Here is a 14,464-nt window from a genome sequence, read left to right on the forward strand (position 1 = left end):
ATCAATATGCTAATATTATACCAACATAGGCTGTATATCATGATTTTTTTTTTTGGGGGGGGGTGGACAAGCAATTCTAACTCTAAATTCTGGACGAACTCACATCCGCTGCAGAATGTTTATGTTTTAAGAAAATGTCGAAGGGTCACTGCCAGAATATAGCGTCAACTATTTATTAGTGCACTTCGATGGAAGTTCTTATTTTGTCCCATCGCCCTAAAGTTACAATGTACTGTTTTGGAGGGTCAGATGTTCCCTGTTTGGTCCCAGCGCACCCGTCCTGTCTCCATTAGAAATGGCATGCTGACGCACCGGTTGGCAAATGGTCCGCTTTTCCCAGCGCTCAGTGAAGCCCAGAGTTCCTACTTACCGAGCTGTGACGTGGGCGGGAGGAGGTGTCCGCCGCGCGCTTAAATACACGGGCTCCACTCCGGAGTTGAGACAGAAACACACAGCAGAGCAACCAGTAGCATCTCCACTGACTAAAGACTTCTCCACCGCCTTTTACGCACAACCGTTTCCAGAGGGGAAAAAGCAGTCCACGCACTCAGGTGTAATTATGATCAAGAAAATGTCGCCGTCCGAAAGCGAGTTTGACATCCCAGCCAAGAACTGCTACAGGATGGTGATACTGGGATCCACCAAAGTTGGGAAAACAGCCATCGTGTCCCGTTTCCTGAACGGGAGGTTCGAAGAGCAGTACACGCCGACCATCGAGGACTTTCACAGGAAACTGTACAGCATCAAGGGAGACGTTTACCAGCTGGACATACTGGATACATCAGGGAACCACCCGTTCCCCGCCATGAGGAGGCTATCCATACTGACAGGTACTTATCCGCATATGTGTGCCTTTGTGTTTTTGCATGCAGAATAGTTATAGAGAATTAGAAATCAATAATGATCGTGCAAAAATAGGGTGCATTTATATGTTGCAAACATAAGATCAATGTGCGCCTAGGGCGCATGGATGCAGCAGGGTGCACTGGTGCGCGTTAGGGTTAGAAAACACACATGTTGCAACTCTTTGCATGTTGTCGAAAAAGCAAGCCAAAAAGTTAACCAAAGGCATCCTTCTCTCCCTGCAGGTGACGTGTTCATTCTCGTCTTCAGTCTGGATAACCGAGACTCCTTCCAGGAGGTGCAGCGGCTCAAGCGGCAGATATTCGAGACCAAGTCGTGCCTAAAGAACAAAATCAAGGAGAACATCGACGTGCCTCTGGTCATCTGCGGGAACAAGGGCGACCGAGAGTTTTACCGCGAGGTGCAGCAGGAGGAGATCGAGCAGCTGGTGGCCGGGGACGAGAAGTGCGCGTACTTCGAGATCTCCGCCAAGCGCAACGAGAACGTCGACAAGATGTTCCAGACTCTGTTTACCTTGGCCAAACTACCTCACGAAATGAGCCCCGACCTTCACCGGAAAGTGTCCGTGCAGTACTGCGACATGCTGCACAGAAAGTCCATGAAAAGCAAGAAGATGAAGGACATTGGAGAGGCGTACGGCATGGTGAACCCGTGCGCGCGGAGACCCAGCGTGCACAGCGACCTCATGTACATTAAGGAGAAGGCGATAGGAGGCGGCCAGAGCAAAGACAAAGAGAGATGTGTGATCAGTTAAGAAGACTGGGAGGCACACTCAACTCGAATATTTGGAAGAAGATGCAGGTGCGTCAGCTTGGGACGCGACCAGTGCGGCCGTGTGCGCTCAAACTGACACGGGAGGTGTGGTGTGGAGACACCGGGGCCGCCGCCGCCGCTGTCGCCGCGCGCTCTGGCGCCGTCTCCAAGGACACTGCTGGACACGCGAGTCCGCTTGAACTGCTAAAAAAACCATTGCCCACTAGACATGTGATAATGTTTGCTTGTTCTGTCCATCAGAGCTCAATGTGTGGCGTGGCTTTATACTTTGTGAGACTCGTGCATCGGTGCGTAAAATGTGTTTTGTGAAATCATGCCGTGTACACATGCATCACACAGAGGGGAGAAAAGAGACTCTAAGGCTCAGGGGCTGGAGTTAACGTTTACATCGTATCCTATATTTTATAATGGCTACTTGAATGTTTCGTTGCAATCTGAAATTTTTTTTTATTGTGAATGTACAGTATATTTATTGTCAATATCAATTTTTTGCAAAGAAGTCGTAATATAATAAAAAAAAAATCAACTAAAACTTGTTTTGCATTGTTTCTCATTCCTTCTATCCTAACTTTTAAATTATATAGTGTTTACACACAGACCCACAACCCCCTGCTATTCACTTAATTGTAACCAAAAGCCCCATGCACTGAACACACACACACACACAAACACACACACACACACACACACACACACACAACACAAACAGACATACACACAGACACTGCTGTCAGGTTCTAACCCCTTAGGCACCCTGCTTTGTGCACTTCTGCAGAATAAGCATCAGTGGGCCAAATAATAGACCAGATGCAGAAATGTGTGTCTCATTGCTGTGAAACGGATGCAAAAGTCTCAAATGTCCAGCTATATTGGAGAATATGACAGAAAAAATCCACAAACATCCTGAGATCAGACCAGTGCACTACAGACTGGGTGCACCCGGATCCAAACAGTAATAACATTCATCAAATAAAGAAAATACAGCACAGGGAAACTGGCTTAGACCATCTGAGAAAGCAGGCCTATGGTTGTTTGGACATACCATAATATTGGTATCAGCTAAGGGTTAGACATCCGATCTGTTTGCACCACTGTGACTCCACATTTAGTAAAAACGTGATGAGCCGAGCATGATTTGGCACATTAGGCCTCTTTATCCATGAGTCCGCTCCCTAGGCTGTACAAGATGAAAACAAACACACAGTACGCTGGAGAATTATTACCCACCTGCAGCTCCAAACGCAACACACAGTTTGTTGTCAACGTGGTTATAATTTTACATTATTTGCACCACGTTATACCCCCCCCCACCGTCAGAGATGAACCAGAAACACACTGTACAGTTCTTTCGCTCTCTCGCACTGTGTGATGTGCCGGCTCGACGCTATCAGCAATAATCCTGTATACTGTATTCTGTTCACACACACACACACACACACACACACACACACACACACACACAGAGAGAGAACATTCTCCTGCGTGTGTGAGAAAGTGTGTAAGGAGTCAGGGACACACAGCGGTGTACTGTGACACTGCCCTCCAACTAATCAGTAACAAGATGTGCTCTACTCCTTGGTGCATTCATTACAAAAAAATTATAATAAAAATACATCATTATTGTTATGCATCATTGTCTCTGTTAGCTGAACATTTGTTTTTCTCCTTAAGAAACCTGTGTGTTGATCCCTTAGCTCAGGTCCACTCCAAAGACATAGAAAAATGACATTTAATAAGATCCCGGTGTACAAGGTTTACAAACAGCAATTCAGCGCCATCACCATCCCAAATGGCAGAAGAGTCAACATTTGTATCACCAGCGTCACAGGGGATAGAGGAAGGCCAGCGTCACAGTGTAAATAAGTACAGGGTGTAAAGTACAGCAGCAGAGGATGTAAAGGATGTGGAGTATGGGTTACAGTGCAGGAATTCTTCCATGGAATGTCTCGGCAAATAATGTATCGGAAAATGTTTCAATCGTAATATCTCTGGCGCAGTTGAAGGATGGCCTGACAAAGTCTCTGCTAGATAACGCAGCGTTGGGAAAGTTCACTTTCTACATGAACTATAGTTCAAAGTTCAGTTCACAAATTTTAAAATGAACTAGTTCAGTTCATAGATCATACTTCAACATTTTGAACTAAGTTCACAGTTCCAAAAGTGAACTAGTTCATAGTTCTTTTTTTTTTCCATATGTTGCTGCGAGCTATTATTTTTTATCAGTTTTAACACTGAAACTATGCGTCAGTTTTCATCTTCATATCCAGTCAGTTCAATGTGCCGTTTCAGGTTTGCTGTGGATGTGACTGAAGTGCGGATTTATTTTTTGAAAGCCGGCGGGCAAAGTTTGCACAGAAATGTAACATTTTTCCCATCCTCACCGACCTTTGTCATAAAACTGGTTTAAATGATCATACCTCCACGCTGCTTTTTGTTTTGATGACGCATGCGGCGGTGCGACACTGGTGGCACGTAGGGCTGGGTATCATTCAAAAAATGTCAATACCGATACCAATACCAATACCGTGACTTTGATACCGGTTTCTCTATATACTTTTTTTGATAGCAATTTTATAAAATCAATTTTAACAAAAGAAATGACAACATTACACATTACAATCTTTTTTAAATTTATTTTTCAGCTCCTACTATGTGAGCCCCGTCACTGTGCGTAACGTAGAGTTTTTCCTGCGAGTCTCTACAACGTGTAACGTCAGACAGCCAATCGCAAACATTATTAGATCTTGGTAGAAGCTAGCCAGACTCTCGTACATTTCATTTGTCCAGAGAGTCTGGCCACTCTCCATTGACAACTCTGTTGGATCTGCCATAAGCAATCGCTGACATTTGGTCGTGACGTCGGCTTAGCATCGCTAGCGTTAGCCTTAGCCAACTCCTTCACCGCTAACAATCTGGAAAATCAAACTTTTCCCGAACCCCGTTGGGGAGGAGGGCCAACAACATCATGGCCACCAACACAACTCAGCAAAGATTGTTCTTGCTCGGGCTTTAACTTCTGGATATTCGGCGGCGTTGCCACAACGGACCGAATGGCTTCGCTCGCATCTTGCTCCGCCGCCATTAAGGCTAGCGCATGACCTCAACGTCATCGTTCTCAGCCACGCCCTCTGTTCGCTGATTGGACCGGTAAAGATTTGACCGGAGAAAACCCACGAATATAACCGCAAACCCAGACCTAGTACTGAAGGAAAATTAAAACTGAGCGGAAGTACGTAGAAGGGCGGAGCCAGGCTAGGTAGAAGCATGCTGCATGCTCAGCGACGCTGATGGGATTTACTCCTTAGGTTTTGAAATTTGGTATCGAATGACGAGGCATTTTTCGATACTCTATACTATAGAAGCAACTCGGTCGGTGCCTAAAAAGTATTGATTTAGGTACCCAGCCCTAGCGTCACGTTTTTCAGAAAGGAGGCCGGTAGGGGCAGTGGATGGGTCAAATAAGAACGTAACTTTCGGCCAGGAGAGCAGGGTTTGAGTCCAGTTTGAAAATTAAATTAAAATAAAAGTAAAAATAACGTCACCACAATCTTTTTGATTGACAAAGTGTTCAAAAGCGCAACCATTACGTTCAAAACTGCGATCGACGTTCTTTGGTTTAGATATGAGGACGGAAAACACTCCTGTGGGTCATATTAGAGGATAGGAACAAACCACCTATATCGTATATGCATTTTATGCCTCACTTACACCTACACATTTTGCTTTAAGGGAACCCCCTCTATTGTTTCAGCAGTAACATGTATTTGTGTGTGTCTTTACATTTTCAGCAAGTATTTGTATTTTTGCTTGTACTAACTGAAACCCCCCCCCCCCATCCTTGAAATCAAAATTACGCCCCTGAATGCATATATTATAGTGCTGTCAAAACTGGCCAGAAATGACGTTTGAATATTCGTTTGAAAAAAACCACAGAGGTTCGAATATACTGTACATTGCATATACAATACCTGCCTATACTGTACCAGGAGACACTTTGATTTTCACTGCTCAAACCTCTGTGACCTCCACTTGTGAGAAATATAATGAAGAGCCATCATTAAATGTTTCCAGCTGCTCGCAGTTTAATCAAATGCCAACGATCAGTCTCACGTACGTCATCAAAGGCACACGGGGTGAGAGAAGTGAGACGTAATTGCTATATCGGGGACTAATGACACAGTAAAGGTCCGTAGGATCCTGCTTATGCAACGCGGTGTCGTAACTGACTCTCAAAAGCGCGTTACAGCGAGGCTGGGAACATCAGGAAGTTAGCCAGGGAGGTGAGACGGCTTTACGCACGCAGCCGTGTTGTCACAGTTATTCTGGGAGACACAGAAGCAGAGACGAGATGCCACGCTGTCACCTGGTAATCTCAGGAGAGTCATATCTGAGATGTATCTATCAGCAATGTTCTGTGATTCCTTTACCCTAGGTGTTGATCTAGTGGACTGTTTTTCTCTGAACAGTACGGTCACTTGTATTGCATTATTTGCCCCATATTTTTGTTTTGTCTGGTTATGAGGTGGTGTTACTTCATGCCTTATTCATTGCACATTGTATTGTCCATCATGCTGAGAGTTACAGGTCATACTCTGCTGTTTGCAGACATAACAGCATGACGCCGACATGTGGAGGGATGAGTAACCAGATTGTTTTTTTTCATAACAAATGTAGAAATGGGTCATGTCTACAAAATGATAGCCATGCTCTACTTATTTCACCATTGTATCGCTCAATTTACCAGAATAAAGTCAATAGTATTTTATTCAAACCTGCAATAATTAAGCCTGTTCGAGATGAGCCAGGCCTGCGCAGAATCGATCGCTGGCGATCGCCGCCCAATGCATGCCGGTTAGATTTGTGTAGCTGCCTGCTCTCCCCGGTACGTTCTACAAACACGCTGAAGGACGCCTTTTTCGTCGCTTCAGACGCTGACAGCCACTGTCCAAACGTTCGTATTTTACGAGTTCCGAATCAGAATCAGAATCAGAAATACTTTAATAATCCCAGTGGGAAATTATTTTCGTTACCACTCCAGATATACAAACAACAAATAAAAACAACATATATTATCAATACTTTAAACATATATAATAAAAACAAATATACAGTAATAATATATAAAATATGAAATGTACAGCGATAATGTATAATATAATGAATGAGAACGGGTTGCGATAACCTCACGAGATCGAGGCGGTCGCAGTTTTTAGAGACAGGCGCCTCAGTTGCTCAAACGTTGCTGATTGGTTCAAAATTGGTGTTTATGAAGTGGATAGATTTCGATTGATATTTGTCTGATTTGAAGATTTATTCTGTTACCAGAACACGTGCTGTGTGGCTGATAGTGACATTTAGTCGTCAGAGAGACTAAATCCGTTCAGATTACAGATCATCTACAGTCTGCTGTCCATTAACACCGTTCGGTGGAACGGATCGGGTACTGACACCCACGTGACGCGTTCGTCCAATCAGGTGCCGGTTTTCATTTTTTGCCGACAATACAGATTAGCGCCGCCTGCTGTTATGGAGGTGTATTGCGTCTTACGCACGCGCAGAACATACACTCAAGTCGGCGTCGCTTTGGTGTGTTCCGAGGCACTTTTTTGACCCACTCGGGGAGACTGATCAGTCCGACTGACTTTTCTGCCAAGGGTCGGCCGTCTGGTCAGTGTGCCTCAACCTTTAATGAAACCTTTTTTTGTGTGTGGCAGAGCTACTTTAAGGCAAGAAAACATGAATTTCAGATCGTTTACGTTGCATTTTTTCTGAACCCTTACAATATTCATTTGCACAGTACTGTAGATTTTGCTTAAACATAATATAGAAACAAAGCATCCATAAAGCAGAACTACATTCTGGTCTAGTTCTGCTTTGATGAGCGTAGAAATCTGCACTGCAATGGATCATTTAATAGAATTTTTCTTTTTTTTAAATCACAAGAATTACTTTATTTTCCAAGCATAGAAATATAAAAATTAAAATTGAAAAAACTTGGGTCTGATTTCAGTGACAACAATAGTGACATCACTATCCAGCATTTTCCTATTCATTAGCAACCGCCACAAATTAAATCTACTAGCAGACTTTAGGAAAACTTTACAACCCTTATTTGTCACTGAGACATAATTAAATAAAAATGAATCCAGAATGTTCAGTAACCTTTGAGCCCTCTGTGTTATGAGTCATCTTAGCAACAAGTAGCTATAAATGTACCAGCAGCTTTCTAAGAAATGAGCATTTTAGTCATCTTGTCCTTCTTATATTTGAAAATTTTGTAGCAGAGGAAGAAGAGACCTTTGTGTTTTGGTCTGACAGCCTGTGGACTCTTATATTACACAACACAAGGCTGATTGTGGTTACCCTAAACTGTCACCTCTTACACAAAATGATTGACTGATACAGGGAAGATGAGTAGCCCGGTGTCTGGCAGCATCAGTCTTAATCCGTAATGTATTTATGTTTCAGCAGAGCACCACAGCAGGCTTAGACATGGCTCAGACACGCTGAGATCAAACTGATAGGACAGGCCCCTATAACACAGTGACTTACGCCAGTGTTGTATAAAGTACTAGAAAGCAATACTTGAGTAAAAGTACAAGTATCGTACTAGAAAAAGACTTTGGTAGAAGTGAAAGTTACCTTTCAGAATATTGCTTAAGAAAAAGTCTTAAAGTATCTGATATATACTGTACTTAAGTATCAAAAGTAATTTTCAGATATTTAATGTACTTAAGTATTTGAAGTAAAAGTAAAAAAATGTTTGTTTTTTTATTTAAAAGCAAGCGGTCAGAACTTTTATTGTGAACTTTATTGTGGCTTTATATTAAGGGTTCCCATATCTTCTTAATCTCACTCATCAAATCAAAATCACATTCTTTTCTAGGACTTTTCAGGCACAATTCTCTTAAGTTCAAAGAACAAATAGCATATTTTTAGAGCTGACATCAATGTACAGAAACATTTCTTGCAAATACGGCCACGGGTGTATGACGTTATCTTCACCACTACCCTGTTCACCACTATCGTCAGGGTGCTCGTCTACGATAACGGGAGGTCCTCCAGTAGGTGCTCGGGCTTCCATGGCAGTTTCAGTTGTGCGTCCTCCTCCTCCTTTAGCAACAAACAAACGCTGAAATAGAGCGCGCGGCGTGCGGAGCGTGCGTAATGCAATCTAGGAGCAGTGATTCCCCAAACCTCCCTTATTGCAGTTGCACACATTTCTTCTAATTTTATTTTTTAGTAACGAGTAACGAAGATGCTTAGTGGAAATATAACGGAGTAAAAGTATACATTTTATCTAGGAAATGTAGTGGCGTAAAAGTGAAAGTTGATATAAATTTAAATAGCGAAGTAAAGTACAGATACGTGAAATTTCTACTTAAGTACAGTAACGAAGTATTTTGTACTCCGTTACATTACAACCCTAACTATAATGGAGCTTTGCCATGTAAAAAAGTACTACAGAAAGTGAGACATTTGTAAATGTTGGTGTTGGCCACAAAGAAATCAGTGTCACTGAACATATTGGTTTTGCAGAATCATCTAATATCACCAGTTCTGTCAGGCAATCTCATTTTGTGGTGCGGTTCAATCGGAGATGTTTCTGGTATTTTCTTTACCCTCTCTCCATATTCTTTCCTCCATTCTGCATTTTACCTAGCAAGTAAAGACAATGCCAACAGAATACTACGATGCATATCTGAGGCTTTAAAGGTGGCAAAAAAACTGCAAAGTGGCAGTTGGTCAAGGCCACACCCCCACCCTCCACCTTGCCTCCCCTCTCACCTCCTCAATAGCTACAGACACAGAAATGGCACATACTAAGGAAAGCTCATTGTGGGACTGGCTCTAGTGGCTGTAATTCTGCACCAAGGCAGAATTTCGGGAAAGAGACTTCAGATACAGTATTAGGGGACCACTAAGGCCTATATAAAAGCATTCAAAGAGCACCATGTCATGGGACCTTTAGAAAGATAAATTTAGACTTTATTTAGTCTTGTAGAGTCACTGCAGTAGAGCAATTCTAGTCACGCGACAAATGTAAGGTCCCATTTTGTAAAAAGCGAGATCTCCATGTCTTTTTTCATTATAAAGAAGGTTGAGGTGCTATATAAATACTGTGAAAGTATCAAAAAGCTCAATCCACAGAGAAATACACACAGCCCGTATTGAAACGGTGCCTTTAAACGAGCCGTCAGGACTTCCATACGCTTGTGATGTCACAACTCTCCTGTACATTAGTGTTGCTACAGTGCCGTTACGTTACAGTCATTCCCCGGCTGCAATGAAGGTGCAGAGATTAAGTGAGCGCAGATGCGCAAGACCCAAAAACGCTGACCAATCAGAGCAGAACGCATTTTTTCCAGGAGGGGTTCTTAAAGAGACAGGCGCTTAAACGGAACGTTTCAGACAAAGGATGAATACAGGAATATTCAGACTGACAGCATAAGAAAAATAATGTTTTTTTTAACATTTAAGCATGTAAACATGTTCTAGTTGAAACCCCAAATACGTATGAACCAGACATTTCATAGACTATAGTCATCAATCAATCAAGATGGATTAATTGATAATAAGAACTGAGGCTAGGAATACAATTAAATATCCTATTAGAGACTAAACATGTTTGTGTACAAATCCATGCCTAAAAGGTAGTAGGTTTTTCATGCATATTGTAAAAAATAATGTGTCCATCCAAAATAGATGTCATTTTTAAACAGTTTACCAGCAATTCATAAGCCTGGGATTCTAAATCTCCACATCCATCAATGATTTTTGTATTGATTCAGAGATGAATGCACAAACAGTTTTAATGACTTTGCATCAAACTTCTCATGCTCAATACGTCAGCGATGCTCTCCAGAGCAGATTAAACCTTGCACCTCTAAAGCAGTGATTTCATCAGTAGTTAGTATTACCTTACAAGTTAAACAGGAAGTGTAAACAGGAAGAGCGTCAATGCCACCCTCATGTATAAGCATCGGAACTGAATGCAGGCTCCTCCGGGATACAGGCGCATTACGACCAAGTGGACTTTAGTTAGGATGTAAGCGAGCCACAGGAAGTCATTTAGTTAAAAGGTAACATCAGGGTGTTTCTTAAGTTATCTTAGTTATATATTTGGCAAAATGAATTACACAACATCAGGCCTTTTTTTCCCTCATTCAGAACAGGGAAACAATTTTTTGACCAACAAGTCAAACTTTTTATTCAGAATAAAAAAATACATCCACGGAGCAATATAATCCATTACAGAAGAAATGTTATGTTTTATCCAGTGGTGGAAGAAGTATTCAGATCCTTTACTTAACAGTATGTAAGTATCATCAGGAATCAGTGCACATCAGTGCATCAATGCATTATTCCCATTCTCCTGTCATTCACCTGATTTCCACAGAAGGAAACGGAAACACCACAAAGAAATAAACATTAGTAACTTGATTGTCACATTTATACTGAAGCCGGGAACAGCCACGTTTTTTTTTTTATTGTTTGTTTTCTTAATATCAAAATAACAGGATGAATCTTGTTTTTGCAGAATAATTATTTTTTTCTCGTGATAAACAGTTAACTATTTCAGAATTTGGCTGCCGAGGAGAAGGTCTCTATCGTCAGACTGATCTCATAAAGTGGCGTATGTATGACACGGCAATTTGTATGCCATTTTGGCGTGTGATCAAGACGCATCATCGCTTTTTAGCGTGTTTATCAACGCAATTCGCCTGCCATAGACCTACATTACGAGTGAATTGTCGCCGTAGCGCCGTAGCGCCGTAGCGCGTAGTATAAAGGGACGTAAATCTGCAGAGAGTGGATGGTTGGGGTGGCAGATGGGTAAAACGCAGGACTTTCACCCAGGAGAGCTGGGATTGTGTAGCCTCGTGAGACTGTCCTGATCTTGTAAGCTCCAGTTTTCCACTCGCAGATCAGTCTGGCATCTTGAGATAGAGAAAATTTGGAGCCGTTCGCCAACGTTGCCGTTGGTTTTGAGGCGGGTTTAGGTGGTGATAGACAGATGGTTTATCCAATCAGCTAACCAGTATTTTTGCCCCTTCCCAAAAGTTCTCCAACGGAAAGTTCCCAGATGGATATGCCGAGCAAATGTGAAGCAATCCATCTGGTGGAGTCAGGTTAGGGATTGTGTCCCGCGTGTGGATATTTTCAGCTTTTTTTTTTTTTTTTTTTTTTAAGCCTTTCCCAGTGTTCTTTTCCTAAACCCAACCTTTTTTTACACGCGTGTGACGTTGTTCTCGCAATCGTATCTCACGTTCTCGCGATAACACACAACGTGGCGATGCCACATGGTTTGTATGTTTACATCTGCTGTATACAGCGTAGACATACACGTGGATAGCTCAAAATGCGTACAGATAACACGCCATTTGGCTTTAGGAAAGTGCCATGTATGTTTACGCAAAGTCATGATGCCATGTTGCTATCGTATCTCTCCACCATTACATATTCCATATGTACGGGGATGATCCCCCTGTGTTCAGGTACGTGGATACTTCTTTAAGACACACCGCCTTGCCCGGCCACGCCCTATAAAGCACCTGTGCTGGCGTGGAATCACTGATAGTTTGATCGGAACCATCTCTGAGCAGCCTACAGCTGGAGAGATAGTCTCTTCACTCAGAGAACCAAGGTTACAACGTAACCGAGCAGCATTCATCTTCCTGAAAACGCAACGAAATGTACCCGATAGCGCCGCCAACAAACGTAAAGATGAACCGATTTTATGCTGTGAATGTGAAATATTACATTTAGCTACATAATGTTAGCTTTGTTAGCATAATTTTGCTAGCCTTAGATTCTTGAGCACGAGATACTTTCGCGTGCTCATAAGAAAAGTATCTTGTGCGCGAGAAAAAAATGATTCCCCATGTCTCTTTAGGGGCTCTGTAAAAATGTGTATCTGTGAGAAGGTAGTGTTATTAAAACTCAAAATATCTACAGCATGCAATGCAAAATGCTTTTTTCTGTCTCCCTCTTTCCCTCACACAGAGACACACCTCAACACATGCAGTAGTACAAAACACACACCAGCAAACACGTAATATTGCTCACAAATTTAATATTATTGCAGCTGTGCTGTCTGTTGATGTTGAATTTATAATTTATACTGTTTATTGATCCCCAGTGGGGAAATTACAATTTGTATGTCTGTGTGTGTGTAGAGGACTTCTGCATGTTTGTCTCAGTCCAGATTCGTGACAGTGTCAGGCATCTAAATGCTGCTGCTGATACAGTACATAGATGGTTTTTTGGCTGGTTTAATTTGAGGCAGATTGAGAATCTAAATGCCAGTCAGCATGAGATCGGGACGCTGTGTTTGGTGCCTCACATGGTCTCGTTAAGAGTCTTCTCATAGCACTTATCAGATCGAATGAAACTGGTGGAATTGTTGCGTCTAGACTTACTATGACAAAAGTAATAGTAATTGAATCAAGTCTAAAAGGAATGGGCTAAGATATCTGATCCAGACATAAGACACAACTCTGCTTTTTCTGCTTATTCGTGTCTGATAGGGTTTCTCCACAACATCTCCACAATTTCATCTAGTTAAAATTCTCAGGGCATGATAATGTCACTTTGAGTTTTTTTAACATTAATATGTGTTCCCCCAGCCTGCCTATGGTCCCCCAGTGGCTAGAAATGGTGATAGGTGTAAACCGAGCCCTGGGTATCCTGCTCTGCCTTTGAGAAAATGAAAGCTCAGATGGGAATCTGGAATCTTGCTCCTTATGAGGTCATAAGGAGCAAGGTTACGTCCCCTTTCTCTGCTTTGCCCCCCCAGAGACTTTTGGCCCACCCATGAGAGAGAGACATCATGGCTTTCAAACGAGCAAAGTGGCAGTTGGTCAAGGCCTGACTACGGATCTGTCGCCCTGATCTCTGTGGTTGTGAAGTCTTTTGAGCGCCTTGTTCTGGCTCACCTCAAAACCCTCACCAACCCACTTCTGGACCCCCCTGTGTTCGCCGATAGAGCCAACAGGTCTGTAGACAACGCTGTTAACATGGCTCTTCATTTCATCCTCCGACAACCTGGACTCCTCAGTAACCTATGCCAGGTACTGTTTGTGGACTTTAGCTCTGCCTTGAACACTATCCTCCCTGCTCTGCTACAGGACAAGCTGACCCAGCTGCATGTGCCTGACTCCACCTGCAGGTGGATCACAGACTTCCTCTCTGAAAGGAAGCAGCGTGTGAAGCTGGGGAAATACGTCTCTGACTCTCGGACCATCAGCAACGGTTCCCCTCAAGGCTGCGTCCTTTCCCCACTGTTCTTCTCTCTGTAGACCAACAGCTGCACCTCCAGTCACCAGCCTGTCAAGCTCCTGAAGTTTGCAGACGACACCACCCTCACTGGACTCATCTCTGGTGGGGATAAGCCCGCCTACAGGCGGGAGATTGACCACCTGGTGACCTGGTGCAGTCAGAGCAACCTGGAGCTAAACGCTCTGAAGACAGTGGAGACGGACGCAGCCCTACCCACCCTACTCACCCTGGGGGACTCCACAGCAACACTGGAGTCCTTCTGCTTCCTGGGCTCCGAATTTGATACAGGTCATGTAAACAGCACCAACACAGGCAGAACTGATTAGTGAATTGGGAACAGGTGTGTGGATGGGTGTGGCAGTCAGGTGATAGTGACACAACATGTTGCACACAGTGTAGCTTAGCCAGAGTGCAAAAATAGGCAGGCAGACTTCTTGAATTCCAAACAGTGCAGATTTATTTGCAGGGATTTGTGTAAACATTTTGAAAAAAAAATACAAAAAATACAAAACTTGAAACTATCAATAAAATGAGAAACATCATG

The 14,464-nt window shown here is 42.9% G+C and overlaps 1 protein-coding gene across 1 annotated transcript; it reads left to right on the top strand.

The window, feature by feature from the left end:
* Nucleotides 1-304: 304 nt before the first annotated feature.
* LOC120550594 (dexamethasone-induced Ras-related protein 1-like) lies at nucleotides 305-2,170 on the top strand. Its single transcript, XM_039787193.1, has 2 exons — nucleotides 305-830; nucleotides 1,089-2,170. Exons 1-2 carry the CDS (start codon nucleotides 323-325, stop codon nucleotides 1,616-1,618), a joined length of 1,038 nt encoding a protein of 345 aa, XP_039643127.1. The 5' UTR covers nucleotides 305-322; the 3' UTR covers nucleotides 1,619-2,170.
* The last annotated feature ends 12,294 nt before the right edge of the window (nucleotides 2,171-14,464 follow it).

Source organism: Perca fluviatilis, chromosome 21 (genome assembly GCF_010015445.1).
Source record: "Perca fluviatilis chromosome 21, GENO_Pfluv_1.0, whole genome shotgun sequence".
Lineage (NCBI taxonomy): Eukaryota > Metazoa > Chordata > Actinopteri > Perciformes > Percidae > Perca > Perca fluviatilis.

What these genes read in the sequence shown, in the direction of transcription:
- LOC120550594 (XM_039787193.1), top strand. Translation starts at nt 323, where the DNA reads ATGGTCCGCTTTTCCCAGCGCTCAGTGAAGCCCAGAGTTCCTACTTAC. An exon ending in GAGGCTATCCATACTGACAG is followed by an intron (nt 831 to 1,088) that starts GTACTTATCCGC and finishes CTCTCCCTGCAG; the next exon opens with GTGACGTGTTCATTCTCGTC.